This window comes from Coregonus lavaretus (genome assembly GCF_964263955.1).
Source record: "Coregonus lavaretus genome assembly, contig: HAP1_SCAFFOLD_4354, whole genome shotgun sequence".
Taxonomy (NCBI): domain Eukaryota; kingdom Metazoa; phylum Chordata; class Actinopteri; order Salmoniformes; family Salmonidae; genus Coregonus; species Coregonus lavaretus.
This window is the reverse complement of record NW_028164828.1, coordinates 22,627-37,399: the sequence shown is the minus strand read 5'-3', so window position 1 is coordinate 37,399 and position 14,773 is coordinate 22,627. Positions and strand designations below refer to the sequence as shown.

The following is a 14,773-nucleotide window of genomic DNA, read 5'->3' as shown; positions in this document are numbered from 1 at the left end:
TTTTAATGACTCCAACCTAAGTGTATGTAAACTTCCGACTTCAACTGTAAATAGTAATTGCTATTAGTTCATTCATATTATGGTTTCTGTCAGCTGAGAGTTAGCTAAATATGCGCTACAACTAATGCAGCCTACATTTTCCGGTCTGGATGAGAGTTGTGTTATGCTGTTGCTACTTCTGTGAATGTCTGAATATTGCATCCAAAAATAAACTGCTCAGGTTGAGGACATAACATTGTAAAGACTGTGTTTATGCTAAATGTTTCTGTGTAAAAACAGTGTGGCCAGCTCAAACGCTGGACGTTCTAAATAAGTGTTCTAATCACACCGGTTTGAGTGTACGTTGCAGGGACCACTGTAGAATAATCACACCTGTGTGTTCGCACGTGTCAATGGGTTAAATGTGCTGACAATGTTCCAAAGACAAGCAACTATCCTGCACCATTCCCAGAAAGTTGTATGCAAAATAACCAAAGGACAACCACACTCTCACCAAGCTCTAAGAAACATATGGTTCTCAGAACGATATGTGCTAGCTGGGCAGTGACCACTATGGCTGCTGTTGGAGCGGAGAGCTGGCACTTACACTTGGATGTCCAGCATGATCCTCTTGTCCTCTTCCACGTGGATGCCCCAGATGCAGTCCTGGCCCTTGTCGTAGGTCTCGGGCCAGTTTGGAGAGAGAACCACCCCGGCTGAGTCTGTAATCTCACCACTACACACAGCTGGGACACACACATAAACACAGAGTCAAATCCAAATACTGAGAAACACATACAGTGGGGAAAAAAAGTATTTAGTCAGCCACCAATTGTGCAAGTTCTCCCACTTAAAAAGATGAGAGAGGCCTGTAATTTTCATCATAGGTTCACGTCAACTATGACAGACAAATTGAGATTTTTTTTCTCCAGAAAATCACATTGTAGGATTTTTAATTAATTTATTTGCAAATTATGGTGGAAAATAAGTATTTGGTCACCTACAAACAAGCAAGAGATCTGGCTCTCACAGACCTGTAACTTCTTCTTTAAGAGGCTCCTCTGTCCTCCACTCGTTACCTGTATTAATGGCACCTGTTTGAACTTGTTATCAGTATAAAAGACACCTGTCCACAACCTCAAACAGTCACACTCCAAACTCCACTATGGCCAAGACCAAAGAGCTGTCAAAGGACACCAGAAAGAAAATTGTAGACCTGCACCAGGCTGGTAAGACTGAATCTGCAATAGGTAAGCAGCTTGGTTTGAAGAAATCAACTGTGGGAGCAATTATTAGGAAATGGAAGACATACAAGACCACTGATAATCTCCCTCGATCTGGGGCTCCACGCAAGATCTCACCCCGTGGGGTCAAAATGATCACAAGAACGGTGAGCAAAAATCCCAGAACCACACGGGGGGACCTAGTGAATAACCTGCAGAGAGCTGGGACCAAAGTAACAAAGCCTACCATCAGTAACACACTGCGCCACCAGGGACTCAAATCCTGCAGTGCGAGACGTGTCCCCCTGCTTAAGCCAGTACATGTCCAGGCCCGTCTGAAGTTTGCTAGAGTGCATTTGGATGATCCAGAAGAGGATTGGGAGAATGTCATATGGTCAGATGAAACCAAAATAGAACTTTTTGGTAAAAACTCAACTCGTCGTGTTTGGAGGACAAAGAATGCTGAGTTGCATCCAAAGAACACCATACCTACTGTGAAGCATGGGGATGGAAACATCATGCTTTGGGGCTGTTTTTCTGCAAAGGGACCAGGACGACTGATCCGTGTAAAGGAAAGAATGAATGGGGCCATGTATCGTGAGATTTTGAGTGAAAACCTCCTTCCATCAGCAAGGGCATTGAAGATGAAACGTGGCTGGGTCTTTCAGCATGACAATGATCCCAAACACACCGCCCGGGCAACGAAGGAGTGGCTTCGTAAGAAGCATTTCAAGGTCCTGGAGTGGCCTAGCCAGTCTCCAGATCTCAACCCCATAGAAAATATTTGGAGGGAGTTGAAAGTCTGTGTTGCCCAGCGACAGCCCCAAAACATCACTGCTCTAGAGGAGATCTTCATGGAGGAATGGGCCAAAATACCAGCAACAGTGTGTGAAAACCTTGTGAAGACTTACAGAAAACGTTTGACCTGTGTCATTGCAAACAAAGGGTATAATATAACAAAGTATTGAGAAACTTTTGTTATTGACCAAATACTTATTTTCCACCATAATTTGCAAATAAATTCATTAAAAATCCTACAATGTGATTTTCTTGATTTTGTTTTCTCATTTTGTCTGTCATAGTTGACGTGTACCTATGATGAAAATTACAGGCCTCTCTCATCTTTTTAAGTGGGAGAACTTGCACAATTGGTGGCTGACTAAATACTTTTTTTCCCCACTGTACATTCATGGCCAACACTCTTGTGATAATCCAAAATAGTTCACACAAAGATAAAAGTAAACACCAACATCAAACTAAACTAAACTTTTTTTTAACCTTTATTTAACCAGGTAAGCCAGTTGAGCATGTAGGCCTACTCACAGTAAAGCCCTCTTCAAAGAGGAAAAACAAGTGATCAGTGATTGAAAATCTAAACTGTCAGTGCCAGCTCTGCTAATGATCTGAAATAATCTGTGGTTTTCCTGTTGGTCTGGGGACTGTGGGACATCTTTCAAATGCTGTGTGAATTCACATGGGTAAATAAGAGACAGCGATGAAAGAGCATCACTGCTGAACAGAATACCATTCGTAATGACTTTCCATGCTCCTTGACAACTCAAAAGCAAGAGGGGTGGTCTAGAACCATTACAAATGGCTTACGCTGGAAAATACAGCACCATAGCTCAGCAGAAATGGAATCCTTTAATGTCTACCTTTGCTGAAGAGCTATAAGATCATGGGCAGTGTGGTGTGGGGCAGTGCGGAGAGAGAGAGAGAGAGAGAGAGAGAGAGAGAGAGAACCTGGCCTTTGATGGCCACTGGCCATATGGCTCAGTGCATAGCCTAGCCTGCACAGGGGCCTTTAGTCTGTAGCACTACTGAAACCTGCCCTGGAAACACATGAGCTAGAATTCATTACATATTGAAAAGTAATTGAGGATCAGATCCTGGGGTAGCTGGGTTTATTGTGGCTGGGGTTCCTAGATTGTACTCAGATGCTGATAGAGAATTTGCCAAACATGAGCAGATGAAATTATGTGGCCTGGCTTTGTAATTGGATGAGGACTCACCCCTGCAGGCTGGCTCTGTCTCATTCCACTGGGGGTTCTCTGCGTCCAGACACTCAATGATGACTGAGCCCTGCTCCAGAGTGTAGCCAGGGTCACAGGCAAACTCAACCACCGCACCCACACTGTAGGCCGTGTCACTGCTGGTGAAGTTGCCATACTTCACAAAGGGCCCATAGCATGTGCCCTTTGCAAAAGCTGCAGGACACAAATCACACATGGATTTTTTGTTACAATAAGTCACCATCAAACCTCAATTTGACATTACTTAGCATAGGTTGAATAAATGCTAGTATTCTGTTGATTCTTTGAAGAACCTTCATATCTGATGGCTGCTCCCGTAGAGGTGACCGTTCCATCTGTGGTGAACTCCACAAAGAGGTGACGGCCTGTGCTCACCACGCCCTCATTGGGCAGGTACTCCACCTCGTAGGAGTCATACACCGGAGGGGAGTCAATGTTGTTCCCATTCTTTATAAGGAGTCTGAAACACAATCAAAAACCATGCATAATAAAATGGGGGAAAGGGGAATGAGACACACTTGCCATTGAGGACTAAGAGAAACATAAAAAGGGAGTGGTGAGGGGTTCTGAAGTGGCGCTTATTGTTTCATCAGTGGCTGTAATATCCCTGTGATAAGATTCTACACAACTCGGCAGCAAGCGGCTTCATTAAATGTCAGTTTGTTACCATAGCCTTGAGACAGTAGTTATGGTACAAAAATGTAATTAAATACCGGCTCCCCGCGTCTGAGTGGCCTCTATAGTCCCTCAATTAATTTGCATGAGGAAATACAGTTAATTATTTGAAATTACATAAAGCCGTTTCAATTTCATCCTCCAATCCGTTAAAGTTTGACTCATAGTCACTCACATATGGGATTTAGTTGCCTTAGCAAGCATATCCTTGAGCGATTTTAAGGCATACAATTAGGCTAGGTGTTGTTGCCCAGTGTTGCATCGCATTCTGACAGCCTGAGGTAAAACATGCCATATCTAGCCCAACTGGCAACTAATTAGCAACAAATAAAAGAGACGCCTCCAAGTCCTACCACTTGAGCACGCACCAACACCCCCCTACCCACACACACACACACACACACACACACACACACACACACACACACACACACACACACACACACACACACACACACACACACACACACACACACACAATGCTTCCATCCAGCTTTCTGTGTACTCTACCTGTCATCATCCTCAGCCAAAGCCACTTTCTCAAAGTGAACATGAAGCCGGTGGCCTTCAGGAGCCTCCAGTACCCAATGGCACGTCAAGTTGTTGCTGTAGTTGCCAGGGAATCCAGGAGAGACGATACGGCCCAACGTGGCATTTTTTATCATACCACCACAGGAAGCTGCATTGAGGATGGATTTGATAAGAGAGAGAAGACGGACAGAGAGGAAGGGAAGGATAGGACACAAATAACTTCAATATCCCTTTGTAGAAAGGCTTACTTTCTATAACAATGTTTGTTTTCTGCTCTCTCTTTGCTGAGTAATACCACAGTACATAGAACCTGAGGTTTGGAGGAAGAAAGTTTCCATTCCTGTACTGAAAGCGAGGGAGAATGATTGGGAGTCTGGGAGCTTACATTTACATTTACATTTTAGTCATTTAGCAGACGCTCTTATCCAGAGCGACTTACATATTATTATTATTTTATACTGGCCCCCTGTGGGAATCGAACCCACAACCCTGGCGTTGCAAACACCATGCTCTATCAACTGAGCTACATCCCTGCCGGCCATTCCCTCCCCTACCCTGGACGACGCTGGGCCAATTGTGCGCCGCCCATGAGTCTCCCGGTCGCGGCCGGCTGCGACAGAGCCTGGATTCGAACCAGGATCTAGTGGCACAGTTTTGCACTACGATGCAGTGCCTTAGACCACTGCGCCATTCAGGAGCTGTGTGGTGGTCTGGCGAATAGCCATCTCACCAGGAACTGGTGTCTGACTGTGTGTCTGTGTGTGATGATGGACTAGTGAGGAGAGCATAGCAGCAGAATAGTATCAGTGCAGAACTGCTGTAGGGAGTGAGAGTGGGGCTGGCAGAAGAGATGGTGCTATCCCAGAGCAGGTGAATGTTAGTCATGCAGCCCACTCCTAATTACTATAGCGTTAGCCACTAGCCAGGTCCAAATGGGCTGGTTTAGCCCTGTCTCGTCTCCGTAGCACTGCTCCTTCTCCCCATACTGGTAATCAGACACTACGAAACCAGGCCTCACAGCACAACCAATCAACCTTGGGCCTTAATGAGGATGCTAGACTGACATGGTGTAAAAGGTCAACTAAGGCCGAAGTACCATCTATCACTGGTATACAGGGAGGCATGGGCTTTACACAATGTGAGGTTGGCAGTCACAGTGAGGGCTATTATTTTCACAGTGGATATAAATAGTCGTCAAGTAGGCCTACCTACAATATTTACAAAATAATAAACAGGCCGAAGAGCAACATAAGTCAGATCACTGCCGACTTAACCCAGGCCTCAATGTATTATAGCAATTTGGCTATACAGCTGCAAGTGTAACCAGTGTGAAATTGCTGGCTAGTTAGCGGTGCGTGCTAGTAGCGTTTCAACCGGTGACGTCACTCACTCTGTGACCTTGAAGTAGTTGTTTCCCTTGCTCTGCAACGGCCGTGGCTTTTGTGGAGCAATAATAATAATAATATGCCATTTAGCAGACGCTTTTATCCAAAGCGACTTACAGTCATGCGTGCATACATTTTTGTGTATGGGTGGTCCCGGGGATCGAACCCACTACCTTGGCGTTACAAGTGCCGTGCTCTACCAGCTGAGCTACAGAGGACCACCCATACACAAAAATGTATGCACGCATGACTGTAAGTCGCTTTGGATAAAAGCGTCTGCTAAATGGCATATTATTATTATTATTATTATTGCTCCACAAAAGCCACGGCCGTTGCAGAGGGTTCCTGGTTCAAGCCCAGGTAGGAGCGAGGAGAAAGACGAAAGTATTGCCAAACCTTTCCATGTCTGGCCACATCAGGAAATCCTTATTTTAGGCTGGATCCTTGGATACAAAGTGGATAAATGATGAGGTCTTACTCATTCAGTTTACCATGCTCACGTGAGAAAGGGAACACCCACTTATACGGCAGGATTTTTTAAAGTGGGAAACTGCACAATAACAGATAGCTCTGGTCTACTCATTGTCCCCTCCCCGCTTGCCCTACCCACCAGACCAGAAAAAATGTGCCAGTGAGATGTCTCTGCTTGGAATAACCAAACGTAGCAGGTGTAAAAGAACCGCCTGAGCGGGGTTTCACAGATTTCACATCCTGCTTCACACGGTCAGGAGAGGCATACTGTGTCTATGAGAATCAGGGCTACCGCTCAATGCAGACCATTTCAATCTATGGTGTCAACAGATCGCTTTAGAAGCAAAAATGGCAATTGGAATCGGTACCAGAACCACGCAGGTCCCCTAAACAGGGGACGTTATATCGAAGAGGTTTTAATGAACAAATCCATGAATGGAACAGAGTAATTTTGACGCAAAACCAAATGAATCGGTGTGCGACCATAAAGTCTCATACACATTTTTTCTAATGACGACTTATGACAAATATGTTTAGAGATCGAATTACATAAACACTCTTTATGAAAAAACGTGTTAGTTGCTCAAGTACCACTGCCATAACACGACACTATTGCTCCTAATCCTGGATTTCTATAAAAAAAAGTCTGGAAAACGGAATGGGTGTTACAGTGAGAGAATTCAAGTTGCACAGTGGTAAACCAGATACCTGATAGGCCAACCTGTTCTCAGAACATTTCGTATTATTCTGTACTTAAAGCAGATACTCCATTTAGTATGATATGTTACATTTCGTATGGTGTGTATTAATTTGTGGATGTCCATCATCCATTTCATATGATCTGTTACTATTTGCAATTCATACAATATGTTACGAATTGCAATTCGTACAATATGTTATGAATTTGCAAAACGAACAATTTGTAAAAAATTAGCAAAAACACATACGTTACAAATTCCAATTTGTTGTTGCTAACGTTGGCTAGGGGCTAACGCTAACGTTAGCTAGCCGGCTAACGTTAGCTAGGCTAGGCTAGGGGTTAAGGGTTAGGGTTAAGGTTAGGGTTTAGTTTAAAGGGTTAAGGTTAGGGTTAGGGGAAGGGTTAGCTAAAAGGGTTACGGTTAGGGTTAGGAGAAGAGTTACCTAACATGTTAAGTAGTTGCAAAGTAGCTAAGAAGTAGTAAGTAGTTGCAAAGTTACTAATTAGCTAAAATGCTAAAGTTGTCTGTGATCATTATGATTTAAATTTACTATGTTACATCTAGTCTATGAGAGCAGGCTGGATAGGCCTACCATAAAAAGCACACAATAAACCTCAATTAACCTCTGGTCAGTGGGAGACAAATAACACCCAGTCCATTTAAACTGAGTTTAATTACTTTAATCATTCAGCTGAAATGTTATTCTCCTCAGTTGTCAGACTCTGTGGCGTTCTCTGAGGGGATACTATATATGTGACCGACCGGCTCGATTCGGACTTATGTAAAAAATAAAAAATAATTGAGTTTACATTGGATAAAGGTAAAGACTCAGAGCTAGAAAATTGTATATCATACACTACAGTTGAGGAACAATGGGAAAGTAATTCTGCTTTGAAAGTTGATATTTGTAACCTCACTTTTGAGAAAATGGCCTTTGAATGTTTTGGTACACCTATTGGAGAGCTCTTCTTTGTCTACACCCATTCAGTATCTTTCACACCCTCTTAAGCTTTAGTCCCACCCATCTCTTTAAGGATTGATCCTAGCGTTCTGTCCTAACAACAGCAATCAAGCACCCAAGCTAACTGGTTAACGTTGGCTAGCTTGCTAGCTACTTCCAGACACAAAACTCGGTCCTCCAGAAAGTGGAGAGCAACACTATATATATATATTTTAAAGTCGCGTTAGACAGGATTACGTTCACATACTGACCAGCTCAAATAGACAGAAGCTTGCTACATGGCAGACCAATCCGAACTCATCTCTCGTCATGTCCAGCTCACTCATTATCTCAGCCAATCATGGCTAGCGGGAAGGTTGCTGTCTTTTTCCAAGGCTAAACCAACTAGGCTCGTAATCTAACAATTTTATTCGTATTTACAGATCGCATACAAGTTTGTTATTAAGGCACATGAAAGTTCACATTTTCCAGAAGGCATTTCTGCCCAAAAACGCATTTTGATAAAAAAATTTTTAAAAAAAATTCAAATGGCTCTCCTGTGAAGTAGTGACGCGCGAGATACACCTAGTTTCCTGAAACTAGTCACATATCCCCATTGGTTCTCAGTGAGTGGCTGGATGGATCCTGGGTTGAAGAGCTAAAGTGTGTATTTCTGTGTGTGTGTGTGTGTGTGTGTGTGTTTGGCAGGAAGGAAGCAGTATTGTTGGCTCTTACCCTGGCATTTGGGCTCCTTGCCACTCCAGTAAGGTGTAGTGGCGTTGCGACAGGTGAGCATGGTAGGGCCTTGCATCTGGTAACCGGTCAGACACTGGAAGTAGGCCTCTCCCCCAGCATGGAGGTGAGTCACTGATACCTCCCCATTGGCTGGCTCCTTAGGGAAGGCACAGCTTAGCACGAAGGCTAGATGGAGGGAGGGAGAGAGAGAGAGAGAGAGAGAGAGAGAGAGAGAGAGAGAGAGAGAGAGAGAGAGAGAGAGAGAGAGAGAGAGAGAGAGAGAGAGAGAGAGAGAGAGAGAGAGAGAGAGAGAGAGAGAGAGAGAGAGAGAATTAAGATTTAATCAGTGATGACTGGTTTGATATGATTTCATGAAGCATGGAGGAGATGGTGTGGGGGTGCTTAGCTGGTGACACTGTCAGTGATTTATTTAGAATTGAAGGCACACTTAACCAGCATGGCTACCACAGGATTCTGCAGCGATACGCCATCCCATCTGGTTTGCGCTTAGTGGGACTATCATTTGTTTTTCAACAGGACAATGATCCAACACACCTCCAGGCTGTGTAAGGGCTATTTGACCAAGAAGTAGAGTGATGGAGCGCTGCATCAGATGACCTGGCCTCCACAATCACCCGACTTCAACCCAATTGAGATAGTTTGGGATGAGTTGGACCACAGAGTGAAGGAAAAGCAGCCAACAAGTGCTCAGCATATGTGGGAACTCCTTCAAGACTGTTGGAAAAGCATTCCATGTGAAGCTGGTTGAGAGAATGCCAAGAGTGTGCAAAGCTGTCATCAAGGCAAAAGGTGGCTATTTGAAGAATCTCAAATACAGTATAAAATGTATTTTGGTTTGTTTAACACTTTTTTGGTTACTACATGATTCCATGTGTGTTATTTCATAGTTTTGATGTCTTCACTATTATTCTACAATGTAGAAAATAGTAAAAATAAAGAAAAACCCTTGAATGAGTAGGTGTATCCAAACTTTTGACTGGCACTGTATATGTCAAATCTATAGGTTTACCAAACGTTTAAGTGATCATCAATTAAGAACAGTCGGATTAAGTATTTTAACAAAAGAGAAGAGAATCATATCTAAAGTAATGTGAGCATTGCATTGTGAAAGGCACTTACTTTATATGAAAAGTTTGGTGAAAAAGTAACTGTATGATTTTGTGTGTTATACTTAGTCAATTGAAAATGTTCTTAGGGTTTTGAAACAACTGCCTTTTTGATTATCTGTTTTGCGTTTTGTACTAAGAGTTGTGAAAATGTAGCACATACTTGTGAAAGTTCCACCAAAGCAATAACCTCCCCCCCCGGTATTATCATCATTATTTATCCTGCTGACAGTCACTTTTACACCTGCTTACTTGTACATATCTACCTCAACTACCACCAGTATCCCTGCACATTGATAAGGTACTGGTACTGACCCTGGATATAGCGTACATTCTCGTCTGTTTTTATTTGTCGGGATTGTATTTTATCTTATTTTCTTACCTTTGATATTGAATACTGCATTGTTGGCTAAGAGCTTGCAAGTCAGCATTTCACCTTACTGTTTCCACCTGCTGTATCCTGTGCACGTGACAAATAAACTTTGATTTGATTTGACAAAGCACACACACACACACACACACACACAGAGTAAATGTTGTGTATGAAAAAGATGGTATAATTGGGTCAAGCAGAGCTGTTTTCATTAGTATACTACTTGGGTTATAAATACTCCACTCCAGCTGCTACAATTAATTGCAGTTTAAAAGCACATTTGCAAATAGATTGTGACATGTTTGCAATGACTAAAGAGTTTCAGTGTGCTGCTACTTCTTTTTTAAGTACACATCTACACACACAGCTGTGGCAGGGAAATGTAGGTTTGGTGTAGAGGGTAGAAGTAGAGTTGCAGATCAGGACCTTGTTTCCCAGATAACTTCAGAATAAAGTTGACTACAAATCAGTGGTGGAGAAAGTACCCAATTGTCAAACTTGAGTTAAAGTAAAAATACCTTAATAGAAAATTACTAAAGTAAGATGGAAGTAACCCATTAAAATACTACTTGAGTAAAAGTCTAAAAGTATTTGGTTTTAAATATACTTAAGTATCAAAAGTAAATGTAATTGCTAAAATATACTTAAGTTTCAAAAGTGAACATATAAATCAGAGGTGTAGTCCAGGGTATACGCTGGTATACGGCGTATACCTACTTATTTTTCAGTCAGCATTGCGTATACCCAGAGGTGTAGTCCAGGGTATACGCTGGTATACGGCGTATACCTACTTATTTTTCAGTCAGCATTGCGTATACCCACTTCTAAATCCCCCCTGATGCGCATCATTCAGTAATATCTGTGAGTCAGATTGCCTATTTTCTTCCTCGGGGATAGTGAAGCCATGACCCACCCTCCTCTGCCTCTAATTGGCTGGTACTCGCTGCTTTCACTGATTAGATTGGTTAACTTTAGGCATGAGGACTGATGAGCCAATCAGAGGCAGAGTAGGGCGGGTCATGCCGAGGAAAATATCGCTAATACCTCAGGTGCCAGTGAAAAAAAAAAAAAAAAAAACTCAGGTGCCGGTGCCACTTGACTACGATAACGGCAGCAGACCAAACAACGGATGAAGAAAGGACACAAGCGGCGGTGTGCCACCCCAGTTGATGGAAGACATCATTCTGAGGTAAGTTTTAAGGTGGTTTCCAAATGAATCATTATTTTAAACTACTGGCAAATTGCCAGTGACTGCACATTTAGAGGAGAAGAGATGTTGCCGCCAATAGTTAGTGCGAGTCGGCTAACGTTATGAAGCTAGCTACGTAGATTGGGATAATGTGGGGAAACCGGGGCATTGTTGGTTTTCAGTAAGTGTTTAATCAACCCAGTTCATAAGAATTTCATACCAGACTGATGAAACTGATTATCTCAATGTTTATGAAGCTTGTTTATTATTGTAAAGGTCTAAATTATAACGTTAGCCAAGTTACTAAGCCCTAAATTATAACATTAGCCAAGTTACTTAGCCCTAACTAACCTATATGATCTAGTTTAATTGCATAGTAGCTAAGCTGGTAGTTGATTTTTAAGTAAGTTAAAACACAAGAATGGGGACAAATAGTTTAAGATTCAGAATACTGAGAGTATACCCACTTCTCCATACTGAGAGTATACCCACTTCTCCATACTGAGAGTATACCCACTTCTCCAGGGACCACTACACCACTGATATAAATGATTTCAAATTCCTTATATTAAGCAAACCAGATGGCACCATTTTTTAAAAACATTTACAGATAGCCAGGGGCACACTCCAACACTCAGACATAATTTAATTTACAAATGAAGCATGTGTGTTTAGTGAGTCCGCCAGATCTGAGGCAGTAGGGATGATCAGGGATGTTCTCTTGATAAGTGTGTGAATTGGACAATTTTTCCTGTCCTGCTATGCATTCAAAATGTAATGAGTACTTTTGGGTGTCAGGGAAAATGTATGGAGTAAAAAGTACACTCTTTTATTTAGGAATGTAGTGAAGTAAAAGTTATAAAAAATAGAAATAGTAATGTACAGATACCCCAAAAAACTACTTAAAGGAAAACGTTCAAAATACAGAAATCATCACTGTATGAGGCATTTTGCATTATATGATGCAAATGCATCATACAGGGATGATTTCTGTATTTTGAAAGTCACATATCTTGAAAACGTGATTGCTGACAAGCAAAACCTTTTGGGACTATATCAACAATGGAGTAATGAAACAAATACCGAAATATAGTCTTTGGGTGGCGATTTCCTTTAAGTATATCTTTAAAGTAATTTGTAAAGTAATTTTTATTTAACTTTACACCACTTCTACAAATACAAAGTTGCTAAAGTTTTTGCAATTCTTACAAACAAGTAAAGGATAAAATTATGCTTAAAATGAAAACCGAAATGACTGCATTAAAAGATACATAGTCTACATGGGCCTATATACTGTAGGCTATTTAAATTATATTTAAATCAATTCCATGTTCAATCAATTGAGTTCTACTTTGAGACTAGGCTACTGTCTGTAATTTGTGCCTCAATGTGTTTCATGATGTGTGACAACATGTGTGCAATGATGTGCCCAATCTGTGATTTACTACATTATTATTGGGTAAGTATAACAAGCCGCCTCAATAGACTATTTGCAGCAATAGGTGGTAATAATTCTAATGTTAAGGTAAGATATGAATGGAGAAAGCTGATCCGAGAGCAGCGCTGCTTTTCTTTTGATCCTATCAGTATCGACACATGGTCTAACGACGCATTTAGTGAACGTTCTCTCTACTTGCTTGTTTGGGAAACACTCTTAAAAAGTTGGCTCGTAAATAACGATGCATCTGGTACGATCATCGTGATGCTTAAGTTACATCTCAACTGGGAAACGAGGCCCAGTTCCATTTCAGAGCCGGTCCTTTAATGTTATAGTGGGGAGAAGAATTGCCTCTGTACCAGTTGTCAAAGCACTGTTAGTCCAGCGCAGCAAGATGAATGGGATTCAATTTCCCTGTCCTTAAAAGAATTGTGCTACATAGGATGTATGGTAGCAATCATTAGTTGGCGTGGATGATGGATTGAGCTAACCATGTCCGTAATGGGAGCTATAAAACAGGCCTCTGCCTGTCGGAGCGCAGGCCCACTCTGCTCTGCCTCACTGGTGCAGCAGCCTCTCTGAGATTATGTTCCTGAGGTCCAGTACAGATAACACCAAAACCTGGAGTCTGTTGAAAAAACACCTTGACAGCAAAAATATACTTTCAACAACACCGGACCAACAATAAAGCAATAGTGACAGACAGAGGTGGTCTAAGGTAAAGCCTAGACATATTAGATATTTAGTCGAAACTCCTGCCTCTTGCCTAACTAGAGATCTACTGTAGGTGTGTTAATACCAATAATGTGTGGCATCTTTGATTGTTGCATCTGATTGCTGTTACTATAAATTACAACAGTAGTCTGTATTTCGAGCATAACAAAGCTGTTAAATAGACTCAATGTCTGCAGAGCGTGACAGCCAGAGGGTGACAGCCAGTGTTAAAAACAGAGAGCAAAGACAAGGACCCCGTGGGGGATCCCTGTTTAGTATGTCTGACTCAATCCTTTACTCATTAATATGATTTGGGGGAACAGTCGGAGTGGAAATGAGCTGTTAGGTTGTGTCAACACGCAGGTGGAAACATTTCAAACAAATCTCTCAGTTCAGCTCACACTCCTGCTCTCCTGCTTTAAACCAGTCACTACACTCTTAGAAAAAAAGGTGCTATCTAGAACCTGAAAGGGTTATTCGGCTGTCCCCATAGGAGAACCCTTTGAATAACAATTTTTTGTTCCAGGTAGAACCCTTTTGAGTTCCATGTAGAACCCTTTACACAGAGGGTTCTATGTGGAACCCAAAAGAGTTCTACCTGGAACTAAAAAGTGTTCTACCTGGAATAAAAAGGGTTATCCTATGGGGACAGTTGAAGAGTGTACCTCCTCCATTACTGCTCCCCCAGACACATGACTAAAAGGCACAGTATAGCCTGCTGCTCCTGAGACAACCACTGTGGGGACTGAGTGTGCAGACACTCAAACTGGTCTCAAAGAATTTCATATTATTCTGTACGTAAGTCTGAGATGCTCTATTTACTATGATATGTTACATTTCGTATAGTATGTATTAATTTGGGGATGTTACGAATTACAATTTGTATCATAATTTACAAATTGGCAAAATGTACAATATGTTACGAATTTGACAATGTACAATATGTTACGAAATTGCCAAACGTTTGATATGTTATGAATTCTAATTTGTTGTGGCTAATGTTAGCTAGGTGGCTAAGTGGCTAATGCTAATGTTAGCTAGCTGGCTAACGTTAGCTAGGTTAGGGGTTAGGGTTAAGGTTAAGGTTATGTTTAGGAGTTAGATTAAAGCGTTAAGGTTAGGGTTAGCAGAAGGGTTAGCTAAAAGGGTTAAGTTTAGGGTCCAAAGCACCTCTCACTCACATGGCTCTCTCAAATATCTCAATTCTTATTTACCAATGCCCATCACGAGATTGGGTCCTTCTCACAGGCATCTCAGCT

At 41.9% G+C, this 14,773-nt stretch overlaps 1 protein-coding gene across 1 annotated transcript in view; it reads right to left on the bottom strand.

The window, feature by feature from the left end:
* Positions 1-582: 582 nt before the first annotated feature.
* Positions 583-14,773, bottom strand: part of LOC311115110 (seizure protein 6-like) — a gene marked incomplete at its 3' end in the record, with an annotated part of 30,902 nt that continues 16,711 nt past the window's right edge. Inside the window, exons 2-6 of the mRNA XM_084190314.1 lie at positions 8,674-8,859; positions 4,421-4,589; positions 3,529-3,695; positions 3,215-3,409; positions 583-725 (exon numbers count right to left, since the gene is read on the bottom strand). Of these exons, the coding sequence (XP_084046440.1) occupies positions 583-725; positions 3,215-3,409; positions 3,529-3,695; positions 4,421-4,589; positions 8,674-8,859 (860 nt within the window). The remainder of the gene's footprint in view (positions 726-3,214; positions 3,410-3,528; positions 3,696-4,420; positions 4,590-8,673; positions 8,860-14,773) is intronic.